The following is an 18,325-nucleotide window of genomic DNA, read 5'->3' on the forward strand; positions in this document are numbered from 1 at the left end:
CATGTTTTGAATGTAATGCCCTGTAGTTTACAATGCAATACACGCAGCAGTGCCAGAATACACACTCTGTATTAAACAAGAGAAGAGAGGTCCAAAAACGAAATTCATATATTTAGTTGCATAGATACATTTTATATATGATTTTAGATCATTATAGATCATTTTAAAATACACATAAATGATACTGCACATCAATAGCTGGCACATGATTGGAATACAAATACTGTGAGCACTTTTCATTTGAATTTAGTCAGATTACATTAGTTACATTAAGTATGTACTACATTTTACATGTAACAGTTCCAACCAAAACTGGAATCCCTACTAGAATGTCCTGGATTTTGTATTGTATCAGTCTTTTAAAAGAGAATATCGTGGTTTTGTATAAGCTGTGGTACCACACACAGGATTGTCAGGTATTCCATTGGAATCTATCTTGCTGCCTCCATTCATTTTCATCATCCTGTTAACTAGGCCTCTGGGTTGTTTATCACAAGCTGTAAAACATCTTTGCTCTAACTGTACCACATTCTCTATCTGTGCAAATGCTTGGTTTTTTAATACTGCATTTAAAAGTAAGATGTCAATGTTTGGTTTGGTTTTGTAGGGCTGTCAAACATTATTCTGAATTAATATAATACACATAACTAGTAAAACATTTTAGTTTCTCAATAAATTTCTAAATATCCCTTAGTACTAAATGCCTGGTACAGAGATTTTCTCCACAAAGGCCTTTTTGTTTACCAGTGTGATTTGAACTGCAACCATATGCCAGACAAGCTGAAAGGAGGAACGAGTCCTTCACAGCACTCTGGGGTACTTGATATTGGACTATAACGTGGCCTAGAAATGCGGAGAGCCCACAATTGCTTCCCCTTTAAGGTCTTTTTAGTTTACCTCTACCTGTGCTAAGATTTTTAATTAGCACTTAGCAATTGCAGAATGCAATTATTTCTTTTAAAGGGACAGTCTCTATATCTTGTTAAACCAGTTGGTCTCTGATTCCATTCCTTCTGGATCTCTCATGTTCAGAAGCGATGCTGTTTGATTACGTCTCCGTCCAATGCGATCGTGTCAATCTTGACCTGGTCCTGGATTGGGGGAAGCTTTCTATACTCACTATGACGAATCCCATAGCCAAAATAAATGAGGAATCCTGGAAGAATATAAGAAGGTAAGAGAAAGTCTTTCAGTGATTGATAGTAATGATACAGCTAGTGGTGCTGAACCATCTGCATTCAATTATTATGGTCTAGTGGACTAGCCTATACACTAGGCCCTTAAACTAATATAATTGCACCAACCCCAGGGTTTCTTTCTTAGGTATACATGTTACCCACAAATTAGTGACTGTGAATAAGGATTGCGGTTTCACTCACTGGTAAATGATCTGCTAAGTTTAAGTTTCAATATCATCAGTTTTATCGAAAGAACAGATAAGCCACAAACCCATTCCTGCTTCATGTTACCTTAGAAAGAAAAGATCAGGAAAATTTAAAGGGGTGAGGCGGAAAAGCCTGGCAATTTCAGTGTTCAGAACATTGTATTTGTTTGCTAATACAACATTTTATACAAATAATATCAAGACAAACAAGATGAAGCACACAAATAGCTTTGAAGCAAAGAGTGAATGTCATTTAAAGTTTCCAATCTTTGACATTTTGGTATCAAAATTTATTGGCCTTACCTATCGCCATCCAGACAGCATATCGAATCCAGGTGTCACCTCCGAGCTGCACCATCAGATACACATTCACAAAGACGCTCACAACAGGAAGCAGCGGCAGGAAGGGGACCTGGGACGGTGGCACAGTGAAGATAACAGTGTATGAGTGCAAAACACAACCAAAGCGTTCCAGGGTGGTATTCAGAACAGCAGGTCAGGCAACTGAAAATCACAGAGCTCTAGTGGAGATTATCAGAAATATCAAAGCCATCCAGTTGGGGGTGTGGTTTCTGCCCACAAGCCTGGTGGTTGCACCCATATTTGGCCCATCTAGACAAGATGCCCATGAAGATAATATTTGTCACCCTTTGGCAAGGGGTCTATAAAGAAGGAATTGACATCATTATTTTCCTGGCGACTACAGTAGACTCTGCTCTGGACTGTATCCTTACCATGAAGGAGGCTTTGATTGGGCTCTGGGGCTGTCTCCAGATGATTATGATGCAGAAGATGATTAGCAGAAGAAGAACGGCCACAAAGATGATGCTCCACACTTCCTTATCCAGTATGGATTGTATTGCCTTTGCCAGCACCACGCTCAGGCCAGTGACTAGGACGGCTGCAAAGAAGTAATAGCAGATTCTGTTCAAAACAGTTCTGCTGCCACCTAATAGATGATCATTTAACAGCTGGAAGTGATGAACTCCATCTGACGTGAACGCAGCGGAAAGCTTACCTATCAGTACTGTGCTGTAAGACACTAGGGTGGATGTCTGACGAGTTGGGTATGAAGGGGGGTTTAAGAACCAAAGTTTGGACCCACCCCCTTCTTTCTTTGGATCATCTTTACTGAAATCAGGCTGGTACCTAAAAAATTTAAAAGAAGTAAATAATCTATTTACGTATTTATCTACCTATCTATATAAATACATACTACACATAATCTAGTATTTTTAAAATTATAAAAAAAAAAACAATATCCCTACCAAATGTTGGCTGAACAGACTAAACAGACACCTCCTTCGATGATTATATGTAAAAGACACTGGGCCCAGGATACACACCTGAGGATTAGGACACAAATGGCAACCAATGTATATGCAAAGAGAGTTCCAATGGACATGATATCGACCAGGGCCTTCAGATCAAACAGGAGAGCCATGATAGCTGGGGAATAATTTGAAAAGTATTATTATTATTATTAGTAGTAGTAGTTGTCGTCGTTGTTGTCGTCGCAGTAGTAGTTAAGGCTTTTCAACTCACACCCCATTGCATTCTGGTAAGTGTAGTCCTACCGTGAAAGGTACCTGAGATGGTCAAATGTACCAGAATGCATTGCTATGTGAGTTGAAAAGTCTGAACTGTCCCAAACCACCCTACTGTACATAGTCATATGATTACCCTAGTAATAGTATTAGTAGTAGTATAGTGGTATAATATAGCAGGTATTAAAAACTTAAATTGCCCACAAGAACCTTAATAAAGGATAGATTTGTCTGCAGAAGCAGATAACCAATTATACCAACAGTAAGTGCTTGCTCAGCAAATAGAAGATTTATATCTATAGACACGTCATAAGGAAAGTCCCCATCACTCAAACCCTATTTACCAGCTACTGTTCCAGATGAGAGGGTTGCTATAACTGGACTCTGGCGTGAACTGACTCTAGCCAAGGCTTTGAAGAGTAATCCATCCCTGGCCATGGCAAAGAGAACCCTGGGCATCGGGAACATGGACCCTAGAAGACTACGGCAGAAAGAGAAACACGAACAGAGGGTTCAGGTTCAAAAAAGAACTCAAGTACCTTAATAAATCAAGAAAGTCAGGAGGAGGGTCATTTAACATCTCTTTTAACTTAATGGCAAGTCTCCAGTGCAATCCAAATAAACAGCGGGTAAAAAGAAAATGATATCTGGAAGCCTAAAGCAGCAACTAGTCTCCTTCAGTATTTCATTTAGACATATATCCGCGCTGTTTAGAAGCTACTGCTGAATAAAAGAACCTCATTTTCATATAATCTAGGGTTCATACTGCTCCAAAGAGAATGCAAAGAATGCCTTTGATGGAAGAAAGGAACATGCTACATTGGCTCTCACCTTGTGGACAGCGCACAGAGAGAGCCCACAGCCACCACGTACTTAGCCGGTCCCCATCCGATATATTCGAAGGCTACAGGCAGTGGGCTGTTCGTGCTGAGCAGGTAATACGGCTGGATGAGGGTCAGCGCGGCCGAGACGCCAAAGTAAGCCAGGAAGCAGATTACCAGGGAGGTGACAATCCCAATAGGGATGGACTTCTGGGGGTTAATCACCTCTTCCCCTAAAGAAGGATTGTGCAAGAAGAAAATTGATTCATACGCATTAGGTAGGCACATAAAAGGGTCTGCAATGCTATATTTTTAGGGAATTTTATTTTCAAATTCAAATATATCCCTGAAGAATTTATTTACAAAGCATTTAACAGATACAATATGTATGAGTAGGCCAACTTACCTGTAGTGGCGATGCAGTCGAACCCAACAAAAGCGTAGAAACAGGTAGCAGCTCCAGCCAGAGTGCCTTCGAAACCATACGGGAAAAACCCTCCCACACCAAACGCACTGGTCACATTGACAGAGGAGGACAGGTTCCTGGAACACACACAGATACTACAGAGTGACTCTTGCTTTTAGCTTACAGAGACAGTCATATGATCCAATTGACAGGGGCAGTACATCCCTGGAATTGTTGCACAGTGAATCTTTCCTTCTTTGATATGCTGATTCTAATATGAATAACATTATGGTGGACACCATTCATGATCTCTAAAATACATGGGTAGATACCACTGACGCAGTTCAAGGGTTGGTTTAAAGAGCACAAAGATGAGCAAGATTCATTCAGATGAGGGCCTAAATGGGTGAACCTGGCTAAGGTTTCTGGATAAGGCAATAAGGCTTTGGAAGGACACTTTGTGTGTATGTTACAATAATGGAACCATAAATACCTGGCCTCTATTGTAGCGTTCAGAAGGATGTCTTTGCCAATTTCCCAGTTCTTGAGATCTCCTTTGATGAATCCACTGATAATAACAAACACTAGGACCAGGATGTTGATCCCTGTGAAGACTTTGTTCACAATGGCCGACTCCTTCACTCCAAATGCAAGGAGACCTTGAAGGAAAAAAAGACATTTCCTCTTAGTGGGGAAAGTGGAGACCACAAGCATTCCATTCATATGTATCCCTAGCAGTGGGCGTGCCTCCTTAATAACCAGGTCTTCCTTTCATAACCTTCAGTCACGTTGTCCTGAAATCTGAATAGTCACTGACCTGCTAGCAGCATGATGAGGCCAGCGGCAAAGAAGTCTGGATAGGGAGCCAAACCCGGCAACCCCATTCCAGTATGTTTGCTAAGAAAACGAGCCATCTGATTGCCAATCAGGTCATCAAAAGTGCCACTCCATGCTCTTGCAACGCTTGAAGTGCCTAGCCGGAGTATGGAAAAAACAAATCAACAAGGGCAATCAACAAAATACATTCCCCATTTTAAAATGCTGCAGCTCGAACAAACTGATGGATCATTTATTACAGTTGACATTTGGCTTGCTTTCCCTGCCCCTGATCTCACGGATGCGTTTCAGCTTGACAATTCAGACTAGTTGATTGACTTACTAGAACTCTGATGAGAGTGACACCTTGGGTAGCACAGAGAAAACGGTATTGGAAGCTGCAGTAGTAAGTAACCTCTGCAGAAATAGAGGCTAAAATTAAAGGATCATTGTGAACATTGGGGATTTTGTTAATCTTGAGATAGGGTCAACGGCTTCCCACCTCATAGACAATGTAGGGTTTAGGCCCTGTAGTGTTTTGGAAGGGATCTTAACTGTTTACTTGGCTCTTCTAACTTCTACTACTAGATCCTGAGCATATCAATCATGCAAGGTGTTACATGTCGCATTCTACACAACCAGAACACGTGTGCCGGAACGTCAACTGTTCCATATTCTCTTCTTGTACAGTACTGCTGATGTTGAATATATATATTGCCTTACCCTATGAAATTTGACATGGCACTGTGTTATTGAAGTTTAAAATAGTAATTTTTTCCAAGTACCAATTGCTAACAGTGAGCTCATACTTGCCTATCACATAAGAAAGTATTAAATTCCATCCTGTGATGAATGCCAACAATTCCCCAACAGTCACATAGCTGTACAAATAAGCCGACCCTGTCTTGGGTACTCTGGAGCCAAACTCTGCATAGCACAAGCCGGCGAAGATGGAGGCGATGGCAGCGACCAGAAAGCAGATGATAATGCTGGGCCCTGCAGTTGACCTCGCCACCTCTCCTGACAGCACGTAGACTCCAGCTCCCAGTGTGCTGCCCACCCCCAGGGCCACCAGATCAATGGTGGTCAGACAGCGGCAGAGGTTGGTTTCTCCGTCTGTGGTCAGGGGCTTCCTACGGGAGAGACTGCTCACGAACGACTGCACCTTCTTGCAAGGCTTCATGGTCTGGGGGGAAGAGAGCACATTAGACTTCAGTTTCAAAACTGTCGAAGCTCAATTGTAAAAAAAAAAGTGGTATTAAAGTTCATTAATAACAAGGTCATGAAAGCAAAAAACAATCCATAAATTCAAAATGCTCAATCAGAATTCAAAGGTCAGTCAGTACACATTAGCACACATTTTGTAGAATCATTTGTCAACTTGAAAGAATTTATAAAACATGCCAAAAATATAACATTATTCAATAATTGAAGATATGATTGGCCATGTAAAAAAATAAGTAGTTCATCCAGCCGTTTTGGCCGGGCGAGCCTGATTAAACCTTGCTGTGGTTGCATCCATGAATACAGTAATTTCCAAAGATTAAACTATCTAGTGGATGATGATCACCCTCACATTTCACTGGTCTGTGTGTCTACTCACCACAACCGTCCTGTAAGCCTGCTCAGAGCTGATCCTGGGAGACTGAAGTCAGAAAGACTAAGAACTACATTTGAATCTCTTTATATTACTCACAAAGTTCACAACTTTATTTGCATTCAGAAATGTTGATGCTGGTGACTTTCTGTTATCGTAATGCAGGATTATGCAATAGCTTCGTGTGAGCTATAAGGAATAATCTTTTTTTTTTTTTTTAAAGATAATGAAATGGCCCTTGATAACACAAAAACAGTTTGTGCTGCTGTTCTATCCTGGAATAGTCTGCTTATGGGACAGGACACACTCTGCAATGTAAAATAGCATCTCTCAGTTGCACAACAATCTGTCATCATCATCAATGCATCATCAGCCACCTAAGATCTTGACTGTGCTTGTTTACAGCATTCAGAAAAACAACAGCAGCAAAGGTGTTGTTTTTGACCTGCCATGTGCTAAGAGGTTGAAATAGTTTTGAATGTTATATTATAATGTTATAATGTTAGCACTGTGAAGCTTCCACCAGATTAGTCTTGTCAGTTTTTGTTGTTAATGTAATCAGTCAAATGTACCAGAACTTTTCTTGCTGAAAATGGAGCATTTCGCCCTGGCGTTCTGTTCAACAAACTATTAATAAACACAACGGATAACATATGGGATGCCAGCCTCATTAGTCCTGTATGCACTCAAAAGGGTTAATACATTACGTTCAGTCAGCAACTATTCATGCAAATCATCAAAATCATATCAGGTTCATTTATTGACATTAAGTTTTTTGATTAAGTTGGCACACATTGTGTAATATCTTAGTTTTTTTTCTTTTTTAGTTTTGCGGCTGATAACGGTTCTAACAATTCAATGTCAAGTGCATTACAATGCCAATGTAATGGGAAGGACATTGTTCAAACTGATAAAAAGCGAAAGGGTGGGATTGTGTCCAGTGATTACGTGTTTCATGGTTCTTGGATCGTTTCACAGTTCTTTTTCTTCTTAACAAGAGAATATTGATGACTCCTGGCAATGCTGTAAATTCAAAGTTTAAAGCCCTCATTTACTAGTAAAAAGTAAGTAACTGTGCTGTTCGTCTTCACTAGCTGTTGCAAATATGTGTGACATACATGTCAAATATATATTACAGTTTTGCGTGTTCAGCAATAACAATTACCAATAAAAACCTAACCTAATCATTTTCATGAAAATGTAAATTGTGAACTTCCAATTTTACAACATTTACAGCATCTGTAGGTTCGTAAGTCCAAGTCCAAGACCACACAAAAAAAAAACTCTACAATCTGCTGTGATCAGTGTATTATTGCACCTGGACCCCCATAGGCTTACTACTGTCCTTGTCACATTGATTGCATTCCCAACAATTCAAATTCCACTTGTGAAAGGGGTTTTGTGTATCCACTCTATTGCATGACACTGGCACTAACACCTCCACCACCACCATTGACTGTACCTCTGATTAGCGCTAACTGAAACAGAGTCCTGCCAGAATGAAAAGGAAATCCTGTGCAACTTACCTGCTATCCCGAAGCCTTAGCTTCTGTGATTAGTCTTAATACTCTCTGTTCCTCTGGATCTTCTCCCTGCAGTATCCCTCTTCCTCTGGCATTGTTCTGTTTACTTTAACATCTCTGAAAAGCACAGCACATTTTTTCATTGGACCTGTTACATTTAGGAGGTCCATGCTACTAAAAAAAGAGCTCTGCATTATATATCTGATATTCTTATATCATTTTTTTTTTTTTTTTTTTTTTTTATATAAGATTGGTAATTCAAATTAAATTACATTGGAACAAACATTCAATGTCCTACTTAGGTCTGAAATCTCATTAAACTTAATATGTATATTAACCAAAGTGTGTTCCTGCCTTGCCCTTTGAAACAATTTCCAAACAATTTCTTCATTTAACTGTAATGATGTAGTGTCTTTGTAATCATTAACACAGAAGTAAATGTATATTCATTCAGTACATGAGAGCATCTCATTTCTAAACGCAACCGGAAGGCAAAAGCCTCAGGAAAAGACTACAAGTGTAACTCATTTAAAAGCTCAACCCTGAGTCAAGGATACCATTCTCTGCATTTTTCTGTTACTGTGGTAATACCGCTTCAGTAGTTGCCAGCATTCTGCACTAGGTTAATGCTGACTGATAATGGGGGAGTTGGCCACAGTAAAGTGATCATACAAAACAAAGAGATTGAAGTATATGGGGTGCTTTATTTATTTTTACCCCTAGGAACTGGAAGAAATATATCTTCCTATAGGATAATTATCCTTTGACGGGTTAGCAATCGAGAAAAAGGTCAGAGTCCGTTATCCAGCAGGTGAAGGCCATTGCGTGCAGGTACAGAAGAGTGTTATTGGAGATAATGACTGTTCTTGATGGTCTGACCTGTGAGGTGTCTAAGGATCATTTTAGTTGAGGGAACATGAACCCTCTTTTTCAGAAACAGTGGCTTGAAAACTTGGTTCCAGGAGACCGGGAGACCTACTTTTAGGCAGCTGTACTGTATCAAATCCCAAGTCTCCCCTGGAGTACCATGTCTGAAACTTATTCTCCAGAAATCAAGTTCCAAGCCACAAAGTGGCTTCATGCTCCCTCACCTTTAGGCTTATCATGCTTAGACCAGAATCCAAACTCAGCCCAAACAAGCGACAATATCTGCTGTTTAACAAGACCTCACTGTCTCTGGGGCCATACAGTATCAAGCAGCTCCACTTCCTTCAGTCTACCCCTCTCCCTCCCAGTTAGCTACAGCAGTTTGTGTGATCCCCTGGTATTGGTTTCTGTAGATCATCCCAGGAGGGACGTGTGCTTGTGAAACCTGACCTGGATCTACCGACACTCCCCCGCAGTAGTCACTACACAGATCTCAATGCAATATGCTGGGCTCACTGTGCAATGGGTTAACAGCAAGAGCACACATATGAACGTGTGGTGATAAAGTCTCTTTAGCTCGAGGTGTTGTTGAGTAAACCAGCGAACACTCGCTCTTTGTAAGGTAGCAGGCTGCCCCCACCTCCCCACAGAGGGATTTTCATTGCAACTTTAATCTTTCTCACTGGGGGCCTCATCAAACTCGTCGAACTGGCGCCCTACATGGCTCAGCCACGGCGCTTTCACAAGGAGGGCCTGGCCTTGAAATTCATTTCAAGGTGATTCAATTCACAAGCTTATATTTATTGGATGCTGACCGTAGTACATTGTGAAAGCTGTACGTCCCTGCATGGTGTGAAAGGCTAATGAGGTGAGCTTCAGGTAATAGCAGTTTCTATTAAGAGAGAGGAATTTCCCCTTCAACCCGGAATTTAACAGCCACTCTTGTACTGTTTTATCAGTGCTGTATAGTTATTACATAGGTCTTTAGGTGCTCAGATCAAAGGTCTTTCCAAAGTAGCACACAAGCAGATATTTATTATGAAAACAATGTTTAATTAACAATTATATATATATATATATATATATATATATATATATATATATATATATATATATATATATGATTTTCAAAGATAAAAATGAGGTGTAATTGATTTTAAGATTATATCTGCAGGTTACATTGGATAGACCTTTTTGTCGAACCTCCAAAGCAGTCTTTAAGAAAGTTTCCTATAGTAAAAGCATAGCAAAATATAATAAAACACAATGAAAATAACAGGTGAGCATTGTAAAGAATAGCATGGCATGGTAAAGCATATTAATGGGTAGCACTAATGATGGTCAATGTTTGACCGAAACGTCTGCACTTTGCACTTTTTGCACAGTATTCATTTTGTGTTCTAGCCATTCATAAACTAGTCATTAATAAATATAGCTGCTTGTTTTTCATTAAATTTTACGCTCATTATTTTCTGTGGATCTGTTCTTTGGCGTCTTACCTGTGTGTGTACTTATGAAGATTGACGCAGGTATTGGCGGTTAGACAATGTTTTTAAGGTGCAGTGAACACCCTAACCCTAACTTTTCCTTTAAAGCATATTAATAAACATAGCAAATCAGGGTAAACTCTGGTAAATGCATAGTCTAACCATGGGGAAAACTGCAAACTTTTGTTAGAGAGAATGATCCATACCTATTATACAACGTGTCTTCTTTTCTACAACTGGGTGTTGACATCTATTGTGGGAAAAATTTCCAGTGCAAGAAAGGACTCTTAAAATGACCCACCATATAAGCTGTAGGACTCCTACCTACACCTGTTTCTTACTGGTTCTGTAACGTTGTACACACAGAATGTTGCATCACCCAAAGTACTACATTTGCAGCCAAATATTAAAGCAAGTAAAGTTTACGTATGAAAAATATAGAAGACATTTTTTTTTATTTATTTTGGTTATAAATTATATTGTGGGATTTAAAAAAAAAAAAAAAAAAAACCTAGCATAAGTGACCAATTCAGCATCCTCAGGTTATGGTTGAGAGAAACAAGAAAATAAGTTGTGATAAAAAGAACAGTTTACCAACATAATATAACAATATTTCACTGCAAAAACAAATACAACATATTAAATAAAACTGATATATATATATATATATATATATATATATATATATATATATATATATATATATATATATATATATATATATATACCTTTGCAGGGAAGCCAGCAGAGATTGAGATGTCTTTATCCAGAGCCCAGAGTTTTGTTCAGTGTAGATGGAGTAAATAGTTCAAACTCTGTTTACTCTATAGTGATGTGGGTAGTTTAGTACAATATGTGTTAGCCCTGCCCCTTGAATTACAATCTCTTCCCACTCACTGGGTTCGGTATCCAAGTGCACTCACAGCAGCTCCCAGATCATACCAGAATGTGCTTATTATTTCAAACAGGTCTCATAAAATTAATTGCAAGGGGAAAAATATCTAAGTATGGTATTAAAAAAAAGTGCTTATGTGAACCGAATGGCCCCTTCCTTCACAGTCCTCTTTAAGTGAGGCATGGGGCTCTGTGGGTGGGATTGTTATGTGACCATAAGGGCAAGGGAAATAAAGCAGCAGAGAGCACAGCAAACAGGGGGGCTCTGAGAAAAAAGGAAAGAAAGACAGAACTGCTTGTTTGAACATCTGAAAATAGGTTTTAAAAAGCAACTTAATAAATCAATTCACAAATGTTTCAGAGCTTTTCAATTGTGTACCATAAAGCAAGTTGCATTCACAAGAAAGAACTTTAACAGGAAGGGGGTCACCTCCAGGGTTCTACAAAGCAGCAAAGTTAAAATGATAAACATGTTGGTAAACAGAAACACTGCTACTGCAATATAACAATGTGCACAGACAGAAAATAATCACCCAACCCCCCCCCCCCCCCCCCCCCCCCCCCCCCCCCCCCCCCCCCCCAAAAAAAAACCCAACTATTTGGTTGGACACCTCAAAGTAGTTGAGTGATCCCTGTTAAATAAACAACTGTAGGTTCCTTCAGCAATGTTTCACTTTTTCAAAACAACAGCAGGCACATGGATCTGTTTGTCTATCTATCTATCTATCTATCTATCTATCTATCTATCTATCTATCTACCTACCTACTGTATCTATCTACTTAGGTTTGAAAATAGATATCTGCAGTGTACAATTTTTTTTTTTTTTTTTTTTTTTTTTTCAAGTAGAAGGCTTTCAATGCAAAATGAGAATGTCTCAAGCAAGGAAGCCATTTTGTGTGAAGCCCTATAAGAATGAGGAGATGCAGTATCTGGAATGTTTCGCTAGAGGACAGGCTAGAGCCCCTCAATAAAAGGCCAGGGCTGGGCACTGTGCCAAGAGACTGGTCTTTCCACAGGGACTGGTATTTATTTTATTCATCTCAATTAGTTCATCTAGAACGCTGCAGATTAGAGACATTTCAATGCACTCTGCTTCAATTCTGTACCCCCGGGTGACCTAGTACACATGTGTAAAGAAGTGAAATCTCCCTGCCTTGCACACTGTTTCTACAGAATGGCCTACACTCCCACTCCAGCTGTGTAGACACATCCCTCATCACGCAGTAAGCCCACCTGTCAGTGATTCAGAAGGAGTCGTCTCGAAATCATTCTGATGAGTTTCCAACATGTCAACGTCACTCTTCCAATGTAAACCTCCAGTCCCTGCTTGTGACAGGACACTTCAGAGATTTACAACAGGACTTTCAGTTTTTTCTGAAGATGGACATATCTACATTTATTACGTCTGATTACCTTGGCCCCACTGTGACACTGTTTACTGGTTTTCCCTGTGTGTTAGACTGTGTATCCCCTGACATTAATGGCTCACAAACACTGAGAGACTTTGGGATGCACCGCCTGTTTATTTACATAGGGCCATGGGACACCCAGTGACTTATACAATAGTCTCACTGCAGCTGCTTACAGCTGAAAGCATTCCCTTCAAACAAACTTCCCAGCTGCTTGTAATTTGGCTGCACATTCCACAGTCTACCATCCCTATAATTCATCAAGGCAAACTTATGTAAAGAAGTAAGCCACAGACAACTTCTATACTACAGTCTTTCATTTTAAAAGTTAGTTTTCATTTAGTATAAAACCATCAAATTAAAAATAAGTAGACTTGATGAAGTCAACTGGAAGGAGTTTGTGCACCCCTTAATGCTAACCCTAACCCAGTTGTTTCATTTCTTGGGCCAAAAATAAAATGATTTTTCTGTGAGAGGAAAAAGATTCCTTCTTGCAGGGGGATCCCTCAATCACTCCCTTTATGTCTCACTCTCTTCTTCTATCTCTCTCCCAGTCTCTCACATTCCAGAGCAGGATACTGGAAGCAACTGTCGGAGTGGACAGAAATAGAACAGAATTATAGAGCACCAGGCTGGGGGCAGAGGAGCATCATGGGCCAGTTTCTGCAGGCAGGCTGGGATTGCCCAACCCCCACATGTTCCTTTGCAGTTTATGGAAACACTTTATAATAAGTACCTGTAATTCATGTGATTAAAATTGTATATAAACAAGCATGTTATTACCATTTACTACTGTACACCCTGGTAAAGAGCTGTAAACAGGACATCACGCTAAACTGCAAAATTACCAAAGTTATTTAATGAAAGATTTGCACTCTAGCTAATATTGTAAATTCAAAGTGCACCATACATATAAAATAAATATTTGGTACACTGTAGTCTGTGTAGCGAAATACACAGAAAACACGGATTCTTCCTAGAGCTGTACAGACAATAAGTTTGTTGTTGGGAAATCATATGTGCTTGGCTGCTGTCCCTAAATGTCCTTCCTCATTGAGCGAACGACATACTAGAGCAGGGCATCAATTTTGTCCTATGCAAAACCCCTCCCTATAACAGAGTCCAACCCAACTTGGTGTGTCTGCATTTTGTTGGCATCAAAGGCACCACTGCTGCGAGCTACTGCTACAAGGCTGGCTCGTTACGTCATATCGTACCAAAAAGGGAACAGCTGGGGAGCTGCTCTGCGGCGTCTTGACAGTACGAATCTTCTGGGCAGCGGCTGCGTGGTACGTACTGCTGAAATATTGCTTTGTAGAGCAAGCGAAGGAACGCTTTCTACCTTGTAAGTACACATTTCATTTCTTACAGACTAAGGATGCCTTAAACTCAGAAGCATGTGGTACAGGAGTAGAAAGAAATGGTTTTACAACATGGGTAGCGAGTTACAAAAGTACCTGTAACGTTTTTGTATTCTTCTGTAAGTCTTATTCTTATCCTATAACCCGAGTAAAAAGAGGCTAAGCAGTCACAGTGCTTGTAGCGTCACGGGTGTAATGGTACAGCCTCAGCTGTCAATCATTTTACCTACTCTGGTTGATAAAGAACAATGCAGCTGTCAATGTTTGATTAGTGTAGTCACATATATAGTTTCAAAAATTAATTAGTTTTCTATGAATTAGTTGGGAATAGAGATATATAGAGAATCCATGCAATTTTTTTTTTTTTTTTTTTAAACTAGTCATTGGTGTGTTCCTTTTGTCATATGTGCCGCGTTGCTGCCAAGCATTATCAGTGAAAGCCTGCACTCTCCGGCAGCAGAAACACCCTGCCTCAATAGCACTGTACCAACACTGTTCAAATCGGTTACAATTATTCAATTACAAAAATGCTGTATATAAATAAAATATGCAGATTGCAGATTATCTAAATTTTGCAACTACATTTTAAAGAACTAAGCTGATTAAAACGAAATCAACCAATATTAGCCAACCATTCTGTGGTCTGCTTATAGTTATTCTATAGGGTGTGGTTAAAACCATGAAATACATTATAGTATTTATCTTTTACCTCACTAACCTTCACAATAAATAAAATAAATACAAATAAAAACACACACCTGTATATCATCATTGATACTGAAACGTTGCATTTGTACAAAACATCAGGGTCTTTAGATGGCTTTAGACTAAATGAATTGCAAACTGGACCGTAGAGTTCAAAATACACCTATTTGTTTGTGACAGACATCAGTTAGTCAGTTATGTCAGTAATTATCTTCAGTTTTTTTTTTTTTTTCAACATATATTTATATTAAGTAAACATTAGGTCATTATATATCCATTTCAAGCCATCGATAAACATGCATCTGGAATATATAATAAAATGAAGATATTGTGGATAGTCAACCTAGTATGCTACACAGCAGCAACCAAGCAGGGTTTTGTGTTAGTTTTACAAAATGAGAAACACATTGCGAGAGCTTTGTTAAGAGAAGTTTAATTAAATCCCTTAGTCGTTGGGTTCTAGTTTTGTAAAAACCAACATGCGTTTTAACTGTCCTGTAAACGCTTTGAAAATACTATCTTTTATTTTAGTGTGGGAAGGGGAAAAAAAAAAAAAAAAAAAAAAAAACATTTTAAATTATAAAACACAACTACAACCTGCCTGCAAAACCCAATACATTTTAGATGTATGTTTGTCTTGGTTTATGTCATAAAATGTAATTGCCCAGCATAAAGCCCATCTTTGTTTTTTAAAGGCTGAGCTTAGGAATACTGAGCAAGTCACCTTTTTTTTATCCAAAAAAGGCCTGAAACTGCTGTAGCAGCTTCAAGTGTAAAGGAAAATTTGGCATGCAGCCAACGCATACTGTAAACTTGTCATGAATTGACAATTTGGATACTGTATTTATTCTTCTCTAAACTGATTGTGTGTGTAGAAAACTATATTGTGTTGTCAGTGACGTATGTTAAAATCACAGTTGTATGAATTGTTATTTTACATTTAATACAACATTATTTTTTGTTATTGGATCTGGACTGGGCAATGAGCCACAATCTGATTTTCCAGCAACGTGTCTTTCTGGGAGGAACAGGCTGCATAAGGAAAACCCTAAACACTGCATTCACTTTTTTTTTTTTTAAATGACAAAATTATGCAAGAACTTTGTCTTCAAATTGCATGCTTGCTATTCACATTTTCCAAATATTTACACTTTTAATGTTGTTTGACTGATTGAATTGAAAAGGTGTTGTTGATTAATTAAAACAATACAAATTATTATTATTATTATTATTATTATTATTATTATTATTATTATTATTATATTATTATATAGTAGTAGATAGTAGTAGTAGTAGTAGTAGTAGTAGTTTTATTGATAATTGTTACCATTGGTAAGGGGTGCAGCAAGACTTGCTTTAGTATCATTCTCAAATGAAGGATATTTCTCATGATTCCTGACTCTGATGTTTCAAGCTACACTGGTTTACAGTGGGAACATGTCACCTTTTCTTTTCTAAAGTGCCAGATAATAGTTTAGTATGGAACAGTACAGATACTCTTGGGAATGTATACCAGAAAAAAACCGTAAGTAAGCATACTGCAAGTCCCTTTCTTGCATCCTGCTCTGTTTTCTACATTTAAAGAGACCCCTCACATAGCAGAAGCTGTCTAGTTTTTTACCCGTCTGCATTTTTCTTTGAGAAGCTGGAATATTGGGTTGCCCTACCCTTGATGCAGTACAGACCTCTGTGGTCACTGCAGTAGAGCAAAGAGCTGAACAAACAGAAAGCTCACACACAGCCGATCAATACAATACATGTTCAAGTAATTTCCATTTCGGAGGTTTTAATGAAACATTTTCAAATTTGCAGAATTCCTGTTTGACCGAATTAATCAACCAGACGCCATGGCAGGTAAAGGAAAGGTAAGAAAGTGTTTTGTTTTTTGTGTTGGGGTGTGGAGTTGTCTTTTTGTGTTGGGGTGTGGTTTTGGAGATGTCTTTTTTTTGTGTTGGTTTTGGAGTTGTCTTTTTGTGTTGGGGTGTGGTTTTGGAGATGTCTTTTTGTGTTGGGGTGTGGAGTTGTCTTTTTGTGTTGGGGTGTGGTTTTGGAGATGTCTTTTTGTGTTGGGGTGTGGTTTTGGAGATGTCTTTTGGTTTTGGGGTGTGGTTTTGGAGTTGTCTTTTTGTGGTGGGATGTGGAGGTGCCTTTTTGTGTTGGGGTGTGGTTTTGTAGATGTCGTTTTGTGTTGGGGTGTGGAGTTGTCTTTTTGTGTTGGGGTTTGGTTTTGGAGATGTCGTTTTGTGTTGCGGTGTGGTTTTGGAGTTGTCTTTTTGTGTTGGGGTGTGGTTTTGGAGATGTCTTTTGGTTTTGGGGTGTGGTTTTGGAGTTGTCTTTTTGTGGTGGGATGTGGAGGTGCCTTTTTGTGTTGGGGTGTGGTTTTGTAGATGTCGTTTTGTGTTGGGGTGTGGAGATGCCTTTTTGTGTTGGGGTGAGTTTTTGGAGATGTCTTTGTGTTGGGATGAGGTGGGGGCCATCAGATTTAGTTTTTCTTTTAGCACCATGGATTGGCAAAGAATGTCTGCATTAGTAGAACAAAGAGTTGTAATAACTTGCCTTCCAAGATAATCAGCAATTACATTGATGACAGACTGCATGAATGTGCTCCTCATATAACCTATGTAATGTAAGGTGGACGTGAACAGGGTCTGACAGTCCATGCTTTGTACATCATTGTCGCTATTCTCCTGCACGTCTCCTACACCAGGATTAGTTTTCATTTTCCAGTTTTAGTTTTCATTTTAATATTTTACTTCATGCTCTTATTAACTTACTAAACAGTGACTGGTACTGTACACATTTATTTATAGTCTGTAGCAGTCATAACAGGTATATATATATATATATATATATATGATATATATATAATAATATTATATATTATATATAGTATCAAAGAGCCAGCTATGTTTCGATATGTATATATATATCTTTCTCGGTCGACTGTGTTTACTTAATGTATAGATACGAGTTCCCTCGGACACAAACTTATCTATATATATATAGACTATATATTCTATATATATATAATCTATATATAGAAACCTGAACAACTTGAGAAGCAAAACCTTTGCATTTCAGTGCCAGCTCTGCAATAGTCAGCATTTTTTTAAAGCCTTCTAATGAAAGGCAAAGTGGTCTCAGAGGAAATCAATCGGGGCGTGGCTGCAGCACTGACTCAGCGCTGGAGAGTGACGTGTTTCTCGTGACAGTTTGTGTGGGAGAGGGCAGCAGGCAGGCTCTGCAGAGAGAGAGAGAGAGAGAGAGAGAGAGAGAGAGAGAGAGAGAGAGAGAGAGAGAGAGAGAGAGAGAGAGAGAGAGAGAGAGAGCTGTGAGTGGCAAAATAAAATACATACATGAGATTCTTTACTTCTTCTAGAGGAGGTGGGTCTAAATTACTGGATTACTGTGTACAATATGCTATGTGTAGGCTGCTCATACTGGACCTCTTGTTTAGCTCACACAGAATGACCCCTGTCATGTGCTTTAATTGTTTTCCCGGGAACG

At 39.0% G+C, this 18,325-nt stretch overlaps 2 protein-coding genes across 6 annotated transcripts in view; one reads left to right on the forward strand and one right to left on the reverse strand.

Moving 5' to 3' along the window:
- Positions 1-111: 111 nt before the first annotated feature.
- Positions 112-11,284, reverse strand: LOC121324687 (cationic amino acid transporter 2-like). The gene is made up of 13 exons (XM_041266805.1): positions 11,177-11,284; positions 8,098-8,211; positions 5,788-6,160; positions 4,976-5,131; positions 4,652-4,817; positions 4,159-4,295; positions 3,763-3,985; positions 3,276-3,412; positions 2,731-2,833; positions 2,403-2,533; positions 2,119-2,285; positions 1,688-1,796; positions 112-1,156 (listed from the first exon to the last, which is right to left on the reverse strand). The coding sequence occupies exons 3-13, from the start codon at positions 6,155-6,157 to the stop codon at positions 1,029-1,031; spliced, it is 1,827 nt and encodes a 608-aa protein (XP_041122739.1). The 5' UTR covers positions 6,158-6,160; positions 8,098-8,211; positions 11,177-11,284; the 3' UTR covers positions 112-1,028.
- Positions 11,285-13,933: 2,649 nt separating this feature from the next.
- Positions 13,934-18,325, forward strand: part of LOC121324533 (annexin A6-like) — an 18,529-nt gene continuing 14,137 nt past the window's right edge. For 2 of the 5 annotated variants that reach the window (XM_041266534.1, XM_041266538.1), the window contains exons 1-2: positions 13,935-14,097; positions 16,631-16,683. In XM_041266534.1, the coding sequence (XP_041122468.1) occupies positions 16,666-16,683 (18 nt within the window). In that variant the 5' untranslated portion in view covers positions 13,935-14,097; positions 16,631-16,665. Of the gene's footprint in view, positions 14,098-16,630; positions 16,684-18,325 lie in introns of all 5 variants that reach the window. The other 3 variants (XM_041266536.1, XM_041266535.1, XM_041266537.1) reach the window with 3 other exon arrangements.

Source organism: Polyodon spathula, chromosome 12, assembly GCF_017654505.1.
Source record: "Polyodon spathula isolate WHYD16114869_AA chromosome 12, ASM1765450v1, whole genome shotgun sequence".
NCBI lineage: Eukaryota > Metazoa > Chordata > Actinopteri > Acipenseriformes > Polyodontidae > Polyodon > Polyodon spathula.

What these genes read in the sequence shown, in the direction of transcription:
- LOC121324687 (XM_041266805.1), bottom strand. Translation starts at nt 6,157, where the DNA reads ATGAAGCCTTGCAAGAAGGTGCAGTCGTTCGTGAGCAGTCTCTCCCGT. An exon ending in CTCTGTGCGCTGTCCACAAG is followed by an intron (nt 3,413 to 3,762) that starts GTGAGAGCCAAT and finishes TTTCTGCCGTAG; the next exon opens with TCTTCTAGGGTCCATGTTCC. An exon ending in CAATCAAAGCCTCCTTCATG is followed by an intron (nt 1,797 to 2,118) that starts GTAAGGATACAG and finishes CCACCGTCCCAG; the next exon opens with GTCCCCTTCCTGCCGCTGCT.